General features: G+C 36.8%; 1 protein-coding gene across 4 annotated transcripts in view; it reads right to left on the bottom strand.

The window, feature by feature from the left end:
• diaph3 (diaphanous-related formin 3) overlaps positions 1 to 17,662 on the bottom strand; it is a 250,472-nt gene that overhangs the window by 159,803 nt on the left and 73,007 nt on the right. For all 4 annotated transcript variants that reach the window (XM_043251235.1, XM_043251238.1, XM_043251236.1 and 1 more), the window contains 4 exons: positions 7,466 to 7,540; positions 7,197 to 7,266; positions 3,113 to 3,249; positions 2,359 to 2,464 (listed from right to left, as the gene is read on the bottom strand). In XM_043251235.1, the coding sequence (XP_043107170.1) occupies positions 2,359 to 2,464; positions 3,113 to 3,249; positions 7,197 to 7,266; positions 7,466 to 7,540 (388 nt within the window). The remainder of the gene's footprint in view (positions 1 to 2,358; positions 2,465 to 3,112; positions 3,250 to 7,196; positions 7,267 to 7,465; positions 7,541 to 17,662) is intronic.

Genomic DNA, 17,662 nt, shown 5'->3' with positions numbered 1-17,662 from the left:
AGTCAATCAATAAAACATTACTAGAGGCCTCTAAACACACAAGTTGGCCTCATGGATATTAAAAAGCATGCCTTGGATGTTTTTGGTAATTTTTCTCCTCTCATTTCATCAATTCTTGTCTAATGGAGAAAAGCTGGCCTATAAGGGTTTGTTTCCTTTATGACCTGCTATTGTATTAATTACTCGTATCAACGATTCACAACTATTTTGGACTGGAAGAGGAATTATTAATCCATGCTAAACATAAGAGCTGCAGAACTACTAAATGTGTCACACTCTGGAGGTCATTGCGCCAAAGAATTTAAGTTTATCTTCAACGTTAACTGCTGAGTTAGAGGTTTATCCTCAATGCAGGATATGAGAAAGCATGTGAAAGTTCTTTGTCTATGCATGTTTGAAGGGAAAGCTCAGTGCTTCTCTTTCACCTCCCTCTGCTACCAATTAAACTAAAACACAGCTACTTTGATCAGCCTCAACAATGAAGCCACGCAGTTAACGCAGGCGAACCAGCATATGTCGTACTGCAGGCCCAGTGCTCTGCAGAGAAGCCGGACAGGTCATGAGTATTAGCATGCAGGCCTCACTTGGATGCATGCACATATGCTGCAACATGAGAGCCCAGAGCCAGACATACAGGTTGCCTTTGCGGTCCTTGTATAAATGGCAAAAAAAGAAGAAAGAGTAAGAGAGAGAGAGAGAAAGAGAAAGAGAGAGAGAGAGAGAGAAAGAGAAAGAGAAAGAGAAAGAGAAAGAGAAAGAGAAAGAGAGAGAGAGAGAGAGAGAGAGAGAGAGAAAACTTTTTTTCCCCACAGAGACTGGAAGTAATATAGGTCAACAGATTTATAAATTATACAACAGACAGACTTATTTGCTTACAATTTAACACCATATCAGAAGCAATGGCTGTATTAATGAAAAAAATTTAATTGGATCACTTAATTATATTATCATTTAAAATGGACATTATATTAAAATATGTTCTATACTCAGATTCTTAAAGGAACCACAAAATTATTTCTCCCCTTTCAATAAATATAGATGAATGAGTCTTGTCTATTTTCCACACATACAGACAACAGAACATTAGTTAGAACAAACAGTACAAAACAATGGAAAGATAAAAACAAGATATATATACATATACATAGATAGATAGATAGACAGACAGACAGACAGACAGACAGACAGACTCTCCTTTAATTATTTAATGATATATCATATCATTATGATTTAGTCATGATCTATTTTTTATTAGTTTTATGTTAATCAAAGTTTATGAATTTAGAATATCAAATGAAGTTGATGTCAATATTCTATTGTTGGATTAAACTGTCCATTACAAGATTTGTGGTTTGCAGACCCTGACTCATGCTCCACTTCCATCTTATTTGCGGGCAAAGGGCTAAATACCCCTAATTAAATTATTAATCATTTCTGGAATGGTTATGGTAAATCTCATCAGGGTGTTTGACTAATGCCAGTTTATGCTTTACAATGCAAATGGAGAGCTGTAACTGGCAGCGCTAATCTCTGTGCTTTACAAGTGTCCTGAGCCCCTGAGCATGCTGGCTAAACAAAAGGTCATGTTGACTTGTCAGAAAAGGACAGGGAATTCCGTTAGTTTTATGTTTCATTTAAAAAAAATAATTTTATGCCTGCATAGGCGCAGTACAGCTTAAAAAAAACACTAGACATCTACTTGCTCAAGCTTTTGAAATCTGTTTGTATATAAAGGACTGGTCGTTAACAAGCAGATATGCTCATTTGTTTTCTAATCCTTTTCATGAAGGCCTCAATACACAGTCACTGGGGGATTTTAAAGTGTAAATTGCGTTTTAGAGGTGATTTAGAGCCTGTGACTTCATCGTTATATTGAAGTCAGTATCAAGCAAATTGCTGGTGCTTCATCTCAGCATGACCATTTACCGGCCCTCAAATCTCTGAGGGAAACTTTCAAAATGGAATAGTATATAAAGCAAATGTATTTTCCAATCGGAGCAATGCACACAACACTACTCTGTCACAATAGTGCAAACAGCAATAAAAATGGGTAATGTTCTTTATTACAGAAGTGCTAATTAATAGACTACTAAAAACATTTGAACAGATATCTGTGCATTATTTTTTAAGATGTAGCTATTGCTTGCAAAAATGTTCACATATTTTATTTAGAGAGAAGTGGCAGAAGTGGCACTAGTTATTCAGATGTTTTTTTTTGTTTGTTTTTTATTACAGCTATTATAGGTATGAATGTGTATATGTGAATGAGTGTGTATTGAGGTCACGAGGGGATTGGTGGAGCTGTATCAGCAGAAGACAAGTGAACAAGAAGGCAGATGAGCAGCAACGAACGCTTACCTGTAATTGGACGGAGCGAACACTAAGACCTTGAACGATAGGGTTAAAGCGGGCCATCCCTCCTCCCTCAGTTGCTGTGGTGATGGCCTCAAGAACCTTCTCCAAACTTCATGTAGGAAATAAGTAAAAGCAAAGTAAGGGTCACAGATTAGATTTGGCTTTACATTTCTTTACTGAGGGTTATGCTGGGATTGCACTTCTCTCTGGTATGGAGGACGCTTTGAGTGCACTTACTGCTCCAAATATACTTTTCATGAAAGACAATTGCACGTTTTCAGTGCTCACACGGAGCTGATATTTAAAAGAGAGATAAAGTAGTCATGAAGTAGTCAAAATGCTTTATGCATCTGTGCTTACATATCCTGAATGCAAAAAGAGCAAAAAGTAAATACAAAAGGGAAAAAAAGCATCAGCAAAATGTTACAAAACTGTGTTCACAGGAGGGGAGCTAAAGCAAATACTAACTTATACAAGCTAAATACAGCTAAAGAAAAAATAACAAAATAACATTAAATGTAGTTAAGTTTGCATGAAAAAAAAATGCCAGAATTACGATGCCATTTCAACAAATGGTGGGCCAAAAAGCGCTTCGACCTTAAAAAAATAAAAAATGGGGCATAAAATTCCAACAGAAAGTACATAATTGAGAGAACTTAAATAATGAAATCAGGCTGAAATAAGAAAGATTCACAATTGCATCATAACCAAATTGATTTCTACTGAAAGGCTAGAAAAAGTGAGAGGGGAAGCTTACGTATTTTCTTCTCCCACGATACAGATTGCAGAGAGCAGTTTGACCACATCTGTCATCATGGCCGGCTGACCAGGGTCAATGGCTTGGGCCAACAGTGCCAGACTCTTCTCCTCTCCAAGGATCCGCTCCAGTCCATACTGCAAACAAACAGAAAAAAAAGTTATATAATATAACCTGGTGTTACGGTGACACTGAACCACTGCTTCTTAGCAGAACATCAAAATTTAATTTGAACGGAATGAGTTAAAAAGAAAAAAAAAAATACACTAAAGGAGCAAAAAAAAAAAAAAACAACAACAATGAATCAATTATTTTCACACAAAAATCCAAAAGCTTTTATACACTGCACAACAATATTCAACAATAAAATGTTATAATTATGACTTATAATAGATGTTATTCAAGTAAAAAATATAAATAAATAAAAATCAAGCATTAATCTAAAAGGTGCAATATTGTAAATATGTTTCAAGGGATTTGAAATACTCAGGGACACATTAATTTCAAAAGTAGTAATTATGGGAAAGAGTTTTAGTTTGAAATTAGAGGTGACTCTTTCAAAAAGTGGAGGAGCCAAAGAAGGACATGACGTAGCTGCCTGTTGCTCTGTCCTTGAAGTAATGACAAAACTGCGATCAGGGATATGTTAATAGTACCGTGAAAGAGAGAGGGTGGGTGAAAAAAGAAAGAAAGAAAGAAATGGCAAGCATAAAGGTGAATGAAGAACACAGACACAGGACAGAAAAGCCTTGGGGGTCTGAAACGACAAGAGCGGATCGAGACCTGCAGAGAGAAGCGAGGAGTCAAAGAGGGGAGAATATCCACATCTGAGCACAGGGGGGTTCGGTTAATGACGACCGCAGCGCCAACACCACAGGACGAATTTCTCATTAATTCAAAACACTATGATGTAACTTAAAAGACTCTCTCTCTGTCAATCTTTACGTGTAATAGATTCACTTGGCGTGAAATGGTTCAATAAAAGTTGACTGTGTGTGTGTGTGTGTGTGTGTATGTGTGCGCATGTGCATGTGCATGTAATAGTTAAATACGTTTACATTAATTTTGCATTTATATGATTGATTATTTAGAAACTAACGAAATGTGTTGTCATGTGTTCAGAAAATTCAAAAGACCCAAATCAGCCGCTATCTTGAAACAGCGCAAAATAGCTTGAGTGTCTCAAGTTTAGCAATTTTCAAGGCATGAATCATCCTGAGTGAATTAGTTTTTGACTAAAAAGCTTCAGGACTGCAAATTCACCAAGTTGTGTTAATTGCTTCATAACTCATGCCAATTAATGGCTCCAACTGCCATATCTCAGACTTGTTGTCATTCAGAACAGATGTTTCCGCCGCTTTTTATGCAAACTTAGGTAGGAAAACATCCTTCCCACCTCAGAGGCACAGGGGAGATACCGCGTTATCACAGTGTTTACGCGCAGTAATGGATGTAAACATATTTGCGCCATTTTCTGTCTTCATTTTACGGGAGTTGGTGACAGCTGGATGGGAGCACCTGGCTGGCAGGCAACATGGGCGGAATGTGTCCCATGATGCTGTGGGGCTGAAGTGAGAGGTCTGAAACTGTGACAGGCCTCTGGGTAAATAAGGCTCGCAGCACCTGTCGGGTGCTTGGGATCACATCAGACCTTCAGGGCTGAGGGGTGCGAATAGTAGATTTTGAAACTCACAGAAAACACAACTGGGATCTCCAGCAAATTAATTCCCAGAATGACTACACAGAAATAGATGCAGAGTGTTTTTTTTCCTTTGATCCTACAGAAACAGGCCTCAGGAAAACAACAATGGCCTCAACCCATTTATATTTCCTCAGTGGGTGACCATGACAGATTTTCAACTGAAAAATGCACTGATGCGCTTAATTGCTTTGTTTCCATTTTAAACAAATGGCTTGTCAATGACAGGACAATTGAATACAGTCATAGGAAAAAAAAATGAAGTCAACTTGTGAAGCTCCTGAGGAAAAGTAAACTAATTACTTAATGTAGATAATGACTAGATTTTTACAGTTATTAAAAAATGTATATATACCAATCTTACAACTGTATGGGTGGTTGCCAAAGCTTTGTTATGTGGCTGAAAATGCAAATAAGAGGTTCTTTTTTTTCCCAGTAAGGATGCATTAAAAATAGTCAAAAGTAAATGAGCCTAGTAAAGAAGTAACATATTTTAAATGTATTTATTTTTATATCAAGTATAGTTCTTTTCTACTCTTCCCTGACTTTTGAAATATATCTAATGTATTCACAAAAATATTAGGCAGAATAGCACTGATAACAACAATATTTATTGATTATTAATTAACTTGGTCATCATGAATAAAAAACATATTAAACTAAATAATAAAAAAAATATATTTTATAATGTAACTGTTTTGGTTACTGGTTTTACATTGCAAGCTAAAGTTTACTACTACTTTTTAGAGAGAACCACAATATTTATATTCTGACCAATAATAAAAATTTAATATTATTTAAAAGCAAATGAATATATATATATATATATATATATATATATATATATATATATATATATATATATATATGTGTGTATGTGTGTGTGTGTGTGTGTGTGTGTGTGTGTGCGTGTGCTTGCAATGCAATGCCAATACTTACTTTAGAAAATACCATTGATGAACTCAGACCTGTTAGCGAGGCTGATAGATGACTCCTAACAGCTTCTCAGATAAGATTAGTTCAACTTCACTCAAACACCATGGGATATGCTGACACCTGACAACATGTCTGTCTAACATCTGCCACATACCCAGTGAATGAACATGGATCAAAACATCACAGATTTCTATCGCTACCATGTTCGTATGTATGTTTGCACAAGGTGGGGGTAACTCCTCAAACCCCGGGCTATCAACAACATCAGAGACGCCACTGGAGATCCACTTCTAACACATCTCTCTAACAGGAGTGTGCAAATCATCAAAAGCCCCCTCAGACCTCTCCACCTCGGCCGTGCGGCGTAACCCCCTCCCGAGTTCAGAGTGGTGGCTGTCTGCAGACCCCTTCATCTGAAGCTCTCCTCTTATCGCTCCTGACCATTTGAAAGCGGCCGCAGGTACGTGTGTCCAGCGGGGAGGAGACGAAGCGCGGTGAGTTAGCGGAGATGTAACGCGGCAGCTGATGAAGGGGTCGGCTGAGACGCCACAGCGACTGAAATGAGTCTTGTTTGAAGCTGGTGCTTTAGGGTAATGATGAGATTTCTACTTCAAAAAAAGTACATCTGAAACTCATGAGATACATCCACAGCAGATAAATACACCATTTTGAGACCATGTTTTTGTTACTTTATTCTACATTTTCTGTCATTTGAAATTAAATTGATTAAATGGTTGGCTGGCTGATTGCTTAATGCCCTGCCATCTTCTTTGGCTACTTATATGGCAGATAACAAGTTGAAATGGTATAAAAGATCAATTAAAAAATTAAAAATATTTTTAAATATTCACAAGATAACAAATGGATTCAAGTTTGATTAGAACAACAATCATCTGAAGCTTAGTAAATGGTAAATGGTTTTAAACAGTTAAACGATTGGTTATGGTCAAGTATTCTGCATTTTTGGTAAAAGTTCTGCTGACTGGTCACTAAAATAATGTTATTTAGCTGACTGACATGAATGAGGTTTTATCGAAATAAAAACTTTTTCAGCATAATGAATTTTAGGGGTTGTGTTACATTATAGCTGTACAATTTCCAAATAATTTCTATTTTAGCATTATTTTAGCATAATAATTGTAATATTATTTAAGCGAACATAAAACTTGCTAAAAAAAAAGCTAATTTGAGGGGTTGGTGAAAATATGGAAGTGAATAAAAACCATTTTCAATGCAGAACATTTTATTAGAATTTTATGCAAATAAGCAGTTTTGCAACAACCATCAATGGGATTGAAGACTGTGGATCTCCCATTTAAAAGTCATCACAACCATATTAAGGTGCAGTTTGTATGTGGCCTTTGAAAACTGATAATTATCAAATTTGAGATGAGATTATCTCAAGTGGAAGGTAGTTAAAGTGAACCTGCTGTTTGGTGACGTTTTTACCTTGTTGTTCATAAAGGCCTTGAGGCACTGAATGACTTTGTGTTGACTCTTCTTATCCACTTTTTCTTGGCTGGAAAACACACACAAAAAGCAAGAATGAGCAAAAGCAAGCAGAGCTCAGTGGGTTACTAGAAGATAAAAACAGAGTCAAAGATTTTAGTTAACAAACTGTTATGACCTCAGGACTCATGCTGAGGCAGAACACAAATAGTTTGAAACCTAGTAGGATGCCTTTGCTTAAGAAATATGGGTAATGAAATTCGTTTTACTGTTTTTTGAGGAGGAGCTTCTCCAGGGTGTCCAACAGGAGGCCAAGCCCCTCATGGCCAAAACTCTGTACCCAGCTTTATAAAAAAAAAAAAAAAAGAACATGTTAGTGTAATTCTGATAACATGCATGATAACAACAACACCAACAATAATAACACCAACAATAATAATAATAATAATAATAATAATAATAATAATAATAATAATAATATTAAAATTGAAATTTTGGCTTGAACTACTCATTTTATTCAGGAACTAGCAGTTTACACTATTGGCTAAATGTCTGTACTTTATATTACCTAAATAAACCACATTTCAAATACATTTACATGCCTGGACCCAACCATAAAACTCAATAAATGTTATCAGAGTGAAGTTTGTCAGAGCCCATTTAACGTCAGTAGATTCTACCTTCAACAAATTAAGCTCTCCCCCTGGAGCTAAAAGTGAAAGGCATTGCTAATGGAGCAAAGATGTTTATTTTAATTCCATTCAGACACAATCTCGCGCTCTACATCTCCATTGATTCGGCCTCTATTGTCTGTGGGAATTGCCACGGTGGAAATTTAACTCTCCAATAACGAGAGGGGAAGCGTGTCGAGTGAGGCATTGATTAATAATGAGAGAATTCAATAAGCATAAACAAACCGATTAACCCATTGTGTGTAAGAAGCAGGTTGGAGAGTTCATACAATGACAACGGCAGCCTGTAACAGATGTGTCTGCAATCACAAGCTTTTACTTGCATGCAACAGTAATGATATGGTGCAACAAAACAGAGATTCCAATAAAATATTTGTAAAACTATTTTAAAATACCAATAAGCTGATAACTGTTTTTATGCTATGGCTGATAACTAAAATATAAAAACTGCATATAAGGATGGTTGAAAATTATACTACTATGCTTTTTCTCAAATAGTAATACATTCATGCATTTAAGCATCTATCAATCAATTTGTCATTTAAAATCCATCTAGACTTAGGTAACTGTAAGAATTTCAAGCCCCACTCTTCTCAACAAACACGTAAAAAACAAACTTGCACTCAGGAAACTGTAATTTCCCCCTATTTTTAAGTCCTTGGTGGTCACACAGAATCACTGATAAATTGGTGGTTAAAACCACTAACATCAGACAAGTAAGAGCAAGAAAACCAGCTCATCTGCCTTTGTGATCACCTGCTTTAAACTATGGTCACAAAAAAAGCGATCAGCACTATAAACTGTTGATCATGTCAGTCATGGTGGGCTGTGTTGAGTGCAGTCTCACAAAACTGTGTGAAATTGCCTCGGTATAAGTGTAGAATAGCGGTGAGCATCAATAGCCAATTTTCAAGAGCCAGTGTCAAGAAGTGTGGGTGTGCTTCCAAGGCTAAATTACAACCGAAATTGACCACAACCCGGAAACTGGAAAGGAAGACTGGAGAAGAGAAGCGAGTAGAGAGAGAGACAGATAATGCTGTTTAAAGTAAAACGGAGAGCAATTCAGAGACGGTCCGATGAGACTGAGCTGTGGCAGGACTGATGATGTCGCCACACTTTCACATACACAAAGTTTGTGCCAAAAGTGGTTCTTGTGCAAGTTTCATTACAAAAGGTCAAATACAATCATGCTGCACTTTACACGAGAACACAACTGGTTGTAACTAAACATACTGTAGTTCAGTGTTTTTATTATTCATTTATTATGCAACTTCTGCACTGGCTATTAACACAAAAGCAGCAAAACAGACGTGGCTTTGTGCATGTGATTCTTCCACAATCAGCATATAGTGTGCATACATGTCATCAATTCCCTTGAGTTAAGCTCAGTTCTTTCTTCCCTACATGCAAATCCAACATGGAGGGCTGCAGTCGTACTGTAGAGAGAACCCAGGGCACTGAGAAGCTATGATAAAAAGGGACCTGATACAAGCCACAATGTCCTAAATATGGATCTTCATACTACTCTTTCTTCCCCACTCGCTCATGCCTTCTTTTATTTCTTTCTGTTCAGTATCTTCCCCTTGCTTCAGCCACTCAAAAGGGATCGTAATGATTTCCAGTACATGGTGTCTCTTGGGTGTACATAGACAGAATAAGGCTCTCTGAACATATTTAACTTATAGTTGTAGAGAGGTGCGAGAGGAAGATGAAATCTAAGCCAGTCTTTTAGGTATTGCGGCTGATTGCGATGGGAGTTGAGGGCTCAGGCCCCCAAAGAGCTGGTTAATCACATCTCACCACAGAGGTAAATGTACCATAGTAACAAAATAATCAGCAGAGAGCAGAGTAATGTGTAGCTGCATACAAAAGAGCCATCGGTTTCGTTCGTTCGCCAGCTTTTCCCCTTATCCTATTGATTGGAGAACCTGCCAATGGTGAGGCATGGGGCTTCCCACTGGGAGGAGAGGGGAAGGAAACAAATGATCATGAGAGGGGGAGAAAGAGGGAAAAAGAAGGATGGAGTTGATGAGGGAGTGACAGAGTGCCGCGAAAGACTGCAAGTAAGTAGAGAGTTATGCAGAGAATCAAAGCGGGTTCGCAGAGAAGCTACGAGGGCAATACAGAGTGTTTATGCGGCGAGAGAGAGCAAGAGTCGGTGTAATGTCTGTTCCCATCAAAATGCAGTCCTCGTCCAATTCTAATCAACAAGCCGCATGCCTCCAAGCATCCACTAATCAAATCCTAGCATGTATGCCTGTGTGAATTTTCAAGGTGAAGCAAAAGGGGGGCCCTGAATTGAATTTGTCAAATCGGACTGGAGCGGAGAAAACAGAGAAGGGGAGTGTAGTAGTCCATCAACAAAATTCATTTGCTGATGGGATTCCGGCTCATGTCTAAATCAAAATGACGACAATGATGATGGTTATTATGGATGAAATGAACTGTTAGTTTAGTCGAATAAAGAGCCATGGACGTGTCACAACACTCAAATGAGCGGTAAATTAAAGACAATGTTGGTGAGGAAACGTACATTTAGAAGGTGTGATGCCCTCATGCCAAATTCATCTCATTTGTAGGGATGTTTTTGTGTGTGTGTGTGTGTGTGTGTTTTTTTTTTTTTTGTTGGGGGGATGGGGTGGTTGGGAGAGCAGGATTGGGAAAGTGTCTGTAATTGAAAAATCAGGATGGGAGGATTGTCAACCGGAGCAAATTTCTGGCAAAATAGCATAATCAAGTAGTTTCTCAGGAATGAGGAAATCGAGTTGTGTAATAAAATGCAAACAAGATCAACAGAAGGAGGGCAATGAGAGTCAAACAGAAGAGGAAAAGACACTTTTACTCTGCACTTCACTACACTGTCAATGTCAATCTGTCTAAGTCCCTTTATTTTTCATTACTACCATTCCATTTTATTTGTTAATATTTATTGTTATTGTAACAGTATTTTTAATTTTATTTTGCACTCATACAAACTATACTGCTGATATAAATTAAAGGAAGGTAGCTATATATATATATATATATAAGTCAGTAAGATTAAGTTTGAAAGGAGTCGCTTCTTTTCAGTAATTGTGAAATATTATCAGCCATTATTCTGGTATTTAGTGTCAAAAGAATAGCATTTATTTGAAATAATTTCAAACAAACATTATAAGAGTATTTAGTGTCACTTCATGTGTAATACTGTAATGAATAAACTTCTGTTCAAACAAATAAATAAATTACTGATAAGCATTGATTGGCCCATTTCACTTGGAAGTACATAACACTATGGAAGTGAAAAGCCTTTTTACTTGAAAATTAAAATAACTATTTAAGACCACTTAAAACTGGATAACTTGAAGTTAAAGAACAACAACCAATTAGGCTACAACACAATCAATTAATCTTTTCATCAGCAACAGAGCTGCAATTTAAATGCCCCAGGGTTACATTAAAAAAATAAATAGATTTATCATCTCACCCCTCTTATTCAGCAACACTGTATATGCCAACATTAATAGGAGGGCCTGACACTGACAAGTGCTAAAGGAGGTGGGTTGCCTGATGTTGACAGCTAAAGAATGAGGCTGCAACGTCAGACAGTAAAATTCAATTTATTCTCTTGCTTCCTGGAAGCAGGCAGTGGAAGAAATAGAGCAGGTCAGGCCTAGGGTCCTGACAAGAACTTCATTGAAATGCATAACATACACGTGAGAAACCATATTCTCCTATCATCAGGAGGTGAAAGCCAGAGGAGAAAGACTGCAATAATCAGTCGAAGCATGGCAGCTGAAAAAGCAGGGGTGACTCCCTTCAAACCAACAGGGTGCCAGTTCCCGTCAGCACGACGTGGCGGAGAGAGGCTAGTGAGAGCGAGAATGAGGCAGGCAGAAAAACGAAGAGGTTAGATGCGGCACCCTCCTACACACCCTGGTGAAATCTCACACATTCCCACAGCCAGGGAATCAAGCAAAACACTTTCTTCCAAACAACTGTTATCTACACCATGTGAAGTTATCAGAAGCGAAATCTCTTTTGAGACTTCCTCGTACGAAATGAGCATCCAAGTCTGGCCGTCTGACTACAGAATCATTTCGTTTCTTTCTCTCTCTCTACTCAGAAGTAAGGGATGCAGCTGGTATGATCAGCCAGAGCAAAGGCAATCATTACAAGGCCTTTTTTTGTATCAGTAAGCCTGACGTTAAACAGCAGCTCACTTTTTGTTTCCTCCTATGTTCTCCGTCTTTCCTGCCCCTCCTTCGAAGGAGCGTTCGATTACAAAAGGGGAACATCTGGAGATGGACGCAAGTGTCTGAATAACAATACTAATCAATCCCACAAGTGCCGGCAGAAACGGCGGTCTTAAACAAAAGGCAGAACACTTTACCGCCACAGGAAGCTCCAATCAAGAGAGGCAGCATGTTTCCTACTGCTCATAATCACATAAAGTGGCACATTCGTTCCAGGGAAAACATGTCGAAAATAAGCATAAGATGGTTCGCTCTTCTTTAGCTCCCTTGTGTGTTCTCTTCTTTTCTTTTCTTTTTCTTGTGTTTTTTGTTCTTTTTTAAAATTCATTTATACTGTATACTGATGAGGCAGTCATGGCCTAATAGGAAGAGAGTCTGACTTATAACCCAAAGGTTGAGGGATCGAACCTCAGTTATAGCAGGGATTGTGACTGAGGGGAGTGAATGTCCAGCCCTGGGTGTTTGTAAACTTCTCACTTCTGTGTGCACTTAGATGGGACAAGTAAGGGACACCATACATACCTGGCCATATCTTTTCCTCTTCTTTCAATGATATAAAACAATTATTTATGTATACTAACTATACTATTTAATTTTCTCACACACTGAAATATCACTTTTAGCATATTTTTAGAACTGTTATAATTTAGAGAGGTCCCTTTATTTCAACTGATGAATATGGACAGGATAAATGAGCATAGACCAGCGAGAAAGATTCAGATTCGAGAAAGAGCCAGCTCAGAGAACTGCTGCAAACCTTTGTATTCATAGCAACATAAAGAAGGGAAGACAAAAAATGTGATTGATGTGAAAATGTGAGATCTTGGTCTATTTGACCCCCGAAAGCAACCCTTCACTTTCATTAGCATCCTCCCACGCCCTGAACAACCAGCCTCTTCAAACACCTCACACACACACACACACACACACACACACACACACACACACTCTCTCATATCTCCATTTCATTTCTTATCTCCCTTTATCCCTTTTTATCCCCTTCTGTTATACGCCTATAAAGTGAATGAGACACAAACTCACCATCTACTCTTTAAAGGGGAAAAAGACTCAGAATCACGCAAGTCATTTCTTTTTAAAAATCTGATGCAATCCCAAAGCAAGGTTAATGTATTCAAACTGACCTTCAAAAGCATGGCAATATGCAGAATACCTGACCACAGACGTAGCAGAAATGTAACAGCGCTGAGTGAACGAAGATCAGAAGTTAGCCAGCGTTAAATATTAACGAGTTAGAGTTAAAGTAATGTATGCCTGAGAAGGGAATACGCATCAGTCATGCTGATGCCGAAGTAACACATGTAAGATCACCCACTTGTTTGAGCCATAAGCGGCATAAGAGAGGAGTGGGCAGGCTGTCTCTCTCTCTCTCTCGTAGTTGAGCATTAAAAACACTGGAAAACAAATTCATCATCCCATTCCCAGGAAACAAAAACAGTCATAAATCACAGAGAAAAATGAGGCGCCTTATCTGGCTAACTTCACGCCAAAGGTAGCTTGACTTCGCATCTCCCTCTGGAGTCTCTACCCCAAGGCTGCGTTACCCACGTTAACGTTGCACTGGGTCGGAGCCGCGCTGAGCCGAAAATAAAACATTAACTCCAAAGTCCTGCAGCGCCCCCAGGTCTTACGCATCTGTCTCGGCCTATTTTTCCCTCACACTCCACAAGGGAGAGAGTCTCCTCTGTGAAGAGGAGACTCCAGAACCTAGATAGTAAAGTAGGTGGAAGCGATAAGCAGGAATTTATTTATAAATGCATGTATGAAAGAGCATGATTCACAATTGCGCAATTGCACAGCTAAGCCAGTAGGAAGAAATTAACTGGATTGAGACTGAATAACAGAATGGGTCGGTCCTCAGCAACAGCCTACGACAGACAACAGACAAACAAAAAGAAAATCATTTGGACTAAACGATTCACAAGGTTATTTTAAATGCATCTCAAAAGCACATACAAATTTGATGTAAAAATATATAAAAATATTCAATAAAAGACACTTTTGAAAAATGAAAAGACAGAAAAATATGCTTTAAACTATCATATAAAGTGCTTTATTAACCACCCATTTTAATAATGGATTAGAAGATTTTGTGAAAAAGGAATAATAAAAAAAAAAAAAAAAAAATCTTCTAAGCCTTGAACCAAACCTACAAGCTCCAAGATAAATTGCACAAGAAAATATTTCATGCCTCTCTCTCCCCCTCCTTTTTTATAGCAGTAAACAAATTATAAGCAAATAAAGCTAAAAAACAATTGTAATATAAAATGGTTATCCAATACGAATAAATTAAATATTCTGTACATTTAAGTATTTTAACATATAATTGCAACAAAATGTTACGGTGTTGACAAATTTTTACTATTTTTTCACTAAGCAAAGCCAACTTGTTTTTTCTATTGATGCTAGATGATAATAGAACCTGCTTCAAGAGAATAAAATGGTCTAAATGTTTCAAATGTTTCAGAAATGGGAAGATGGTATTGACATATCATGGTTGTAACATGGAAATATAAACAAGAGGATTTAAAATATTCTAAAACTATAAAACTTAGCAGAGCCTGTCTGATAGTGATGTACTCTGCAGAGGTTAACTGTGGCGAGGGGTCCTTTAGAGTCACAGCTGTCCCTGATATTACCTGATTTTATTACTGATTTTAATGAATGTCCGACAATGTTGACAAAAATCTGGACACAACTTTGAAACCTTATAAAACATGCGTCACTGAAAAACAAGATATAACAAGATAATTTTTAATCATGTTAAAGCATATTAATGATTGAATCCTTCTCTGTGGTCACTGTTTTAGATGTTGTGAGAAGACAACAAGAGTCATAGATTTGGTATAATAATGAGAAAATTAAATTGAATGGGATAATTGTGTTAAATACATTCTATTATTAACCCAGTGTAACTTTAAAATTGAAAATATTTTTATTTTATTACATCTAATAGCAGTTACGCTTGCTGGACCATTATTTCCATGTCTCAAGAATGGCTGTTCTTGCAAATTTCAAATAACATATTGCATGAAAAAAAAGCATTTTTTGGCATTCAGAACTCAATTGCTGCCCTCTATTTTTTAACAAAATATTTAAACCACTGCAAAATAATAGAACAAATACTTATATATTTGCTACCATAAACCAGAAGCACGTCTGAATTTGCCAAAAGCCATGTCTCAATCACAAGGAATGAAGAAGATACAAGCAGATTCTATCTTTATCTGATAATTCTTTTTTTCCTTACACACTTTAGTCTCTCCTGTTCTCATTCTCGGTGGCCTTGTTTTGACTGTACATGAATAGATTAATCTAAATGACCTAAATTTGTTCTATTGTATGCGAGAGAGCTGCTTCCAGCTCAAGGTTTTCCTCTTACACGTACATGACATCATCTTACCCTACCGTAACAACAACTGAAATAGCATACGAGCATAGCTAGTGTGAGTGTATATCCAACACAAACTAGAGAATGAAATCAGCAGACTATACTTGTGTGATCAGACCTCAGATTTATAAAAAAAAAAAAAAAAAAAAAAAAAAAAAACAGACATGCCACTAAAATAAACATGGAGCAAAACTGCTAAAGTCATTTTTGTCCCCCAGGATAGTGTGAAATATTTTTATCTTCTAGAAAACCTGAAAAAAATTATATAAATCACACGTGGAAGAGATTCAGGGGGTATCATAATCTGGCATGAGCAAAAAAATACATCCAAGCAATTAAAAAAAAGAAGAATCACATCTGACCAAATCACTTTACCCAAACCACTAAAGATGTTTTCTTATGTGCATCTCCCTGTGAATCTCCATGAGGACATCTTTGAATCTCTTCACAGTCAAGTTAACCACTTCCAGGCCCAGGGAAGTGTGTTGATCTGTGGAGATCTCAATGCCAGGACAGGATCTCTTCCTGATTACACCACAGAAAACAGGAATAACTTTGGAGAGATTTTCAGAGAGAGCTTCCCACAAAACATAATAAATTTCTCAAGAAATAACTGATGACCGAGTGAATAAAAACACCTGTTGTACCTCATTAATGGCAGGGTGAGAGGAGACTCAGTTTATTTTTCATTTCATGTTTGCTAAATAGCTAAATTACATCACAGATCTAGATCCATTCTCTTTCAGAGTATTCACAGTAAAACCTCTAACTCCCTTATCAGATCACAGTCAGATTACTGTGTACATAAAAAGGACAAGAAATGCAAACATACACTCAAAACCCAGAAAGCTGTACAACATTAGAGAAAAATCTGTGACAGCAATTAGCCATTAAAATGTATGCTTACTTATAAACAACTTTGTAGGCAAAATTTATCAAATCTAGCTGTAGATTATCTATATATTTAAATATTTAGCAAATACATCTAACCTCACATCCATAAGGAAAGCCACACAAGAACATGAGAAATGGTTTGATTTACACTGTAAAGCCATGAGGAAAACATTAAGACAAATATCAAGTCAAAAGCAAAGCCAAACAATGCAGATTTACACAATCAAAATTGTGAAGAACTTAAACAGTATGAAAGTACACTCAGAAAAAAGTGAAACAAAAAAGAATAATACATACAAAATCAATTAAACACTCTTGAAGGATTCATAAATTCTAACAATTTTTGGGAAAACTTGAATTGCATAAAGCAAGAAGCAAGAAGTTCCTTTTATGCCATCCTAAAATCTATCCAAATTTAAATCTCAATTAGAATCTGGCTCAAAATATTTTAATCAGTCATATAACCTATTGTGTTATATGGCAGTGAAGTGTGGGTTCCTAAACCATAAATTTGAAAAAATGGGACAAAAAAAAAATTAAAATATTGAATCGAAGCCCTGAATTAGGCCAATACCCTCTACTAATTTGAATTGAGAAACAAGCCATCAAATTTTGGAAACAACTAAAACTGAGGGACCCCAACTCTCACTATTTTAAAGCCTTTAAAAACCATGAAGTGAACACTGAAAACAGGTCAAATGGTCCTGAAGCTGCAAAAACAGACTAACAACATCCAGCATCAGAACACCGAAATATCCATCCGCAATATTCTCCCCAACCAAATTATAAAAGCACAAAAAGAAAGATCTATCCTACTGGAAAGAAACAACAGAAAAAGTAAACTTGAATGTTATTTAGTCCTAAACAAAGATTACTCAACCGCAGAACATATTTTTAAAATACTTTACCCTGACTTCATAATGTTATTTATTAGGAGAAAAACTAGACTGTATTTTATTAGATACATTAGATAACAACACTACATTTTTAAAATTGTTCATTGAATTGTAGATTTAATCAATTTTGTTTAGTTTTTTGCACATGCATATATGTATTTTGTAATAAATTTTATTTATAAAATTAAATATTATATATCATCATCATTATCAGTAATACATATCTGTTCTAGATTCAATGTAAATCAATTGGCAATATATTTTAACAATAAAGCACAGAGAGAGAGAGAGAGAGAGAGAGAGAGAGAGAGAGAGAGAGAGAGAGAGAGAGAGAGAGAGA

Source organism: Puntigrus tetrazona, chromosome 11 (assembly GCF_018831695.1).
Source record: "Puntigrus tetrazona isolate hp1 chromosome 11, ASM1883169v1, whole genome shotgun sequence".
Lineage (NCBI taxonomy): Eukaryota > Metazoa > Chordata > Actinopteri > Cypriniformes > Cyprinidae > Puntigrus > Puntigrus tetrazona.
Note: the sequence above shows the minus strand (reverse complement) of the source record. Positions and strands in the feature narration are given on the sequence as shown.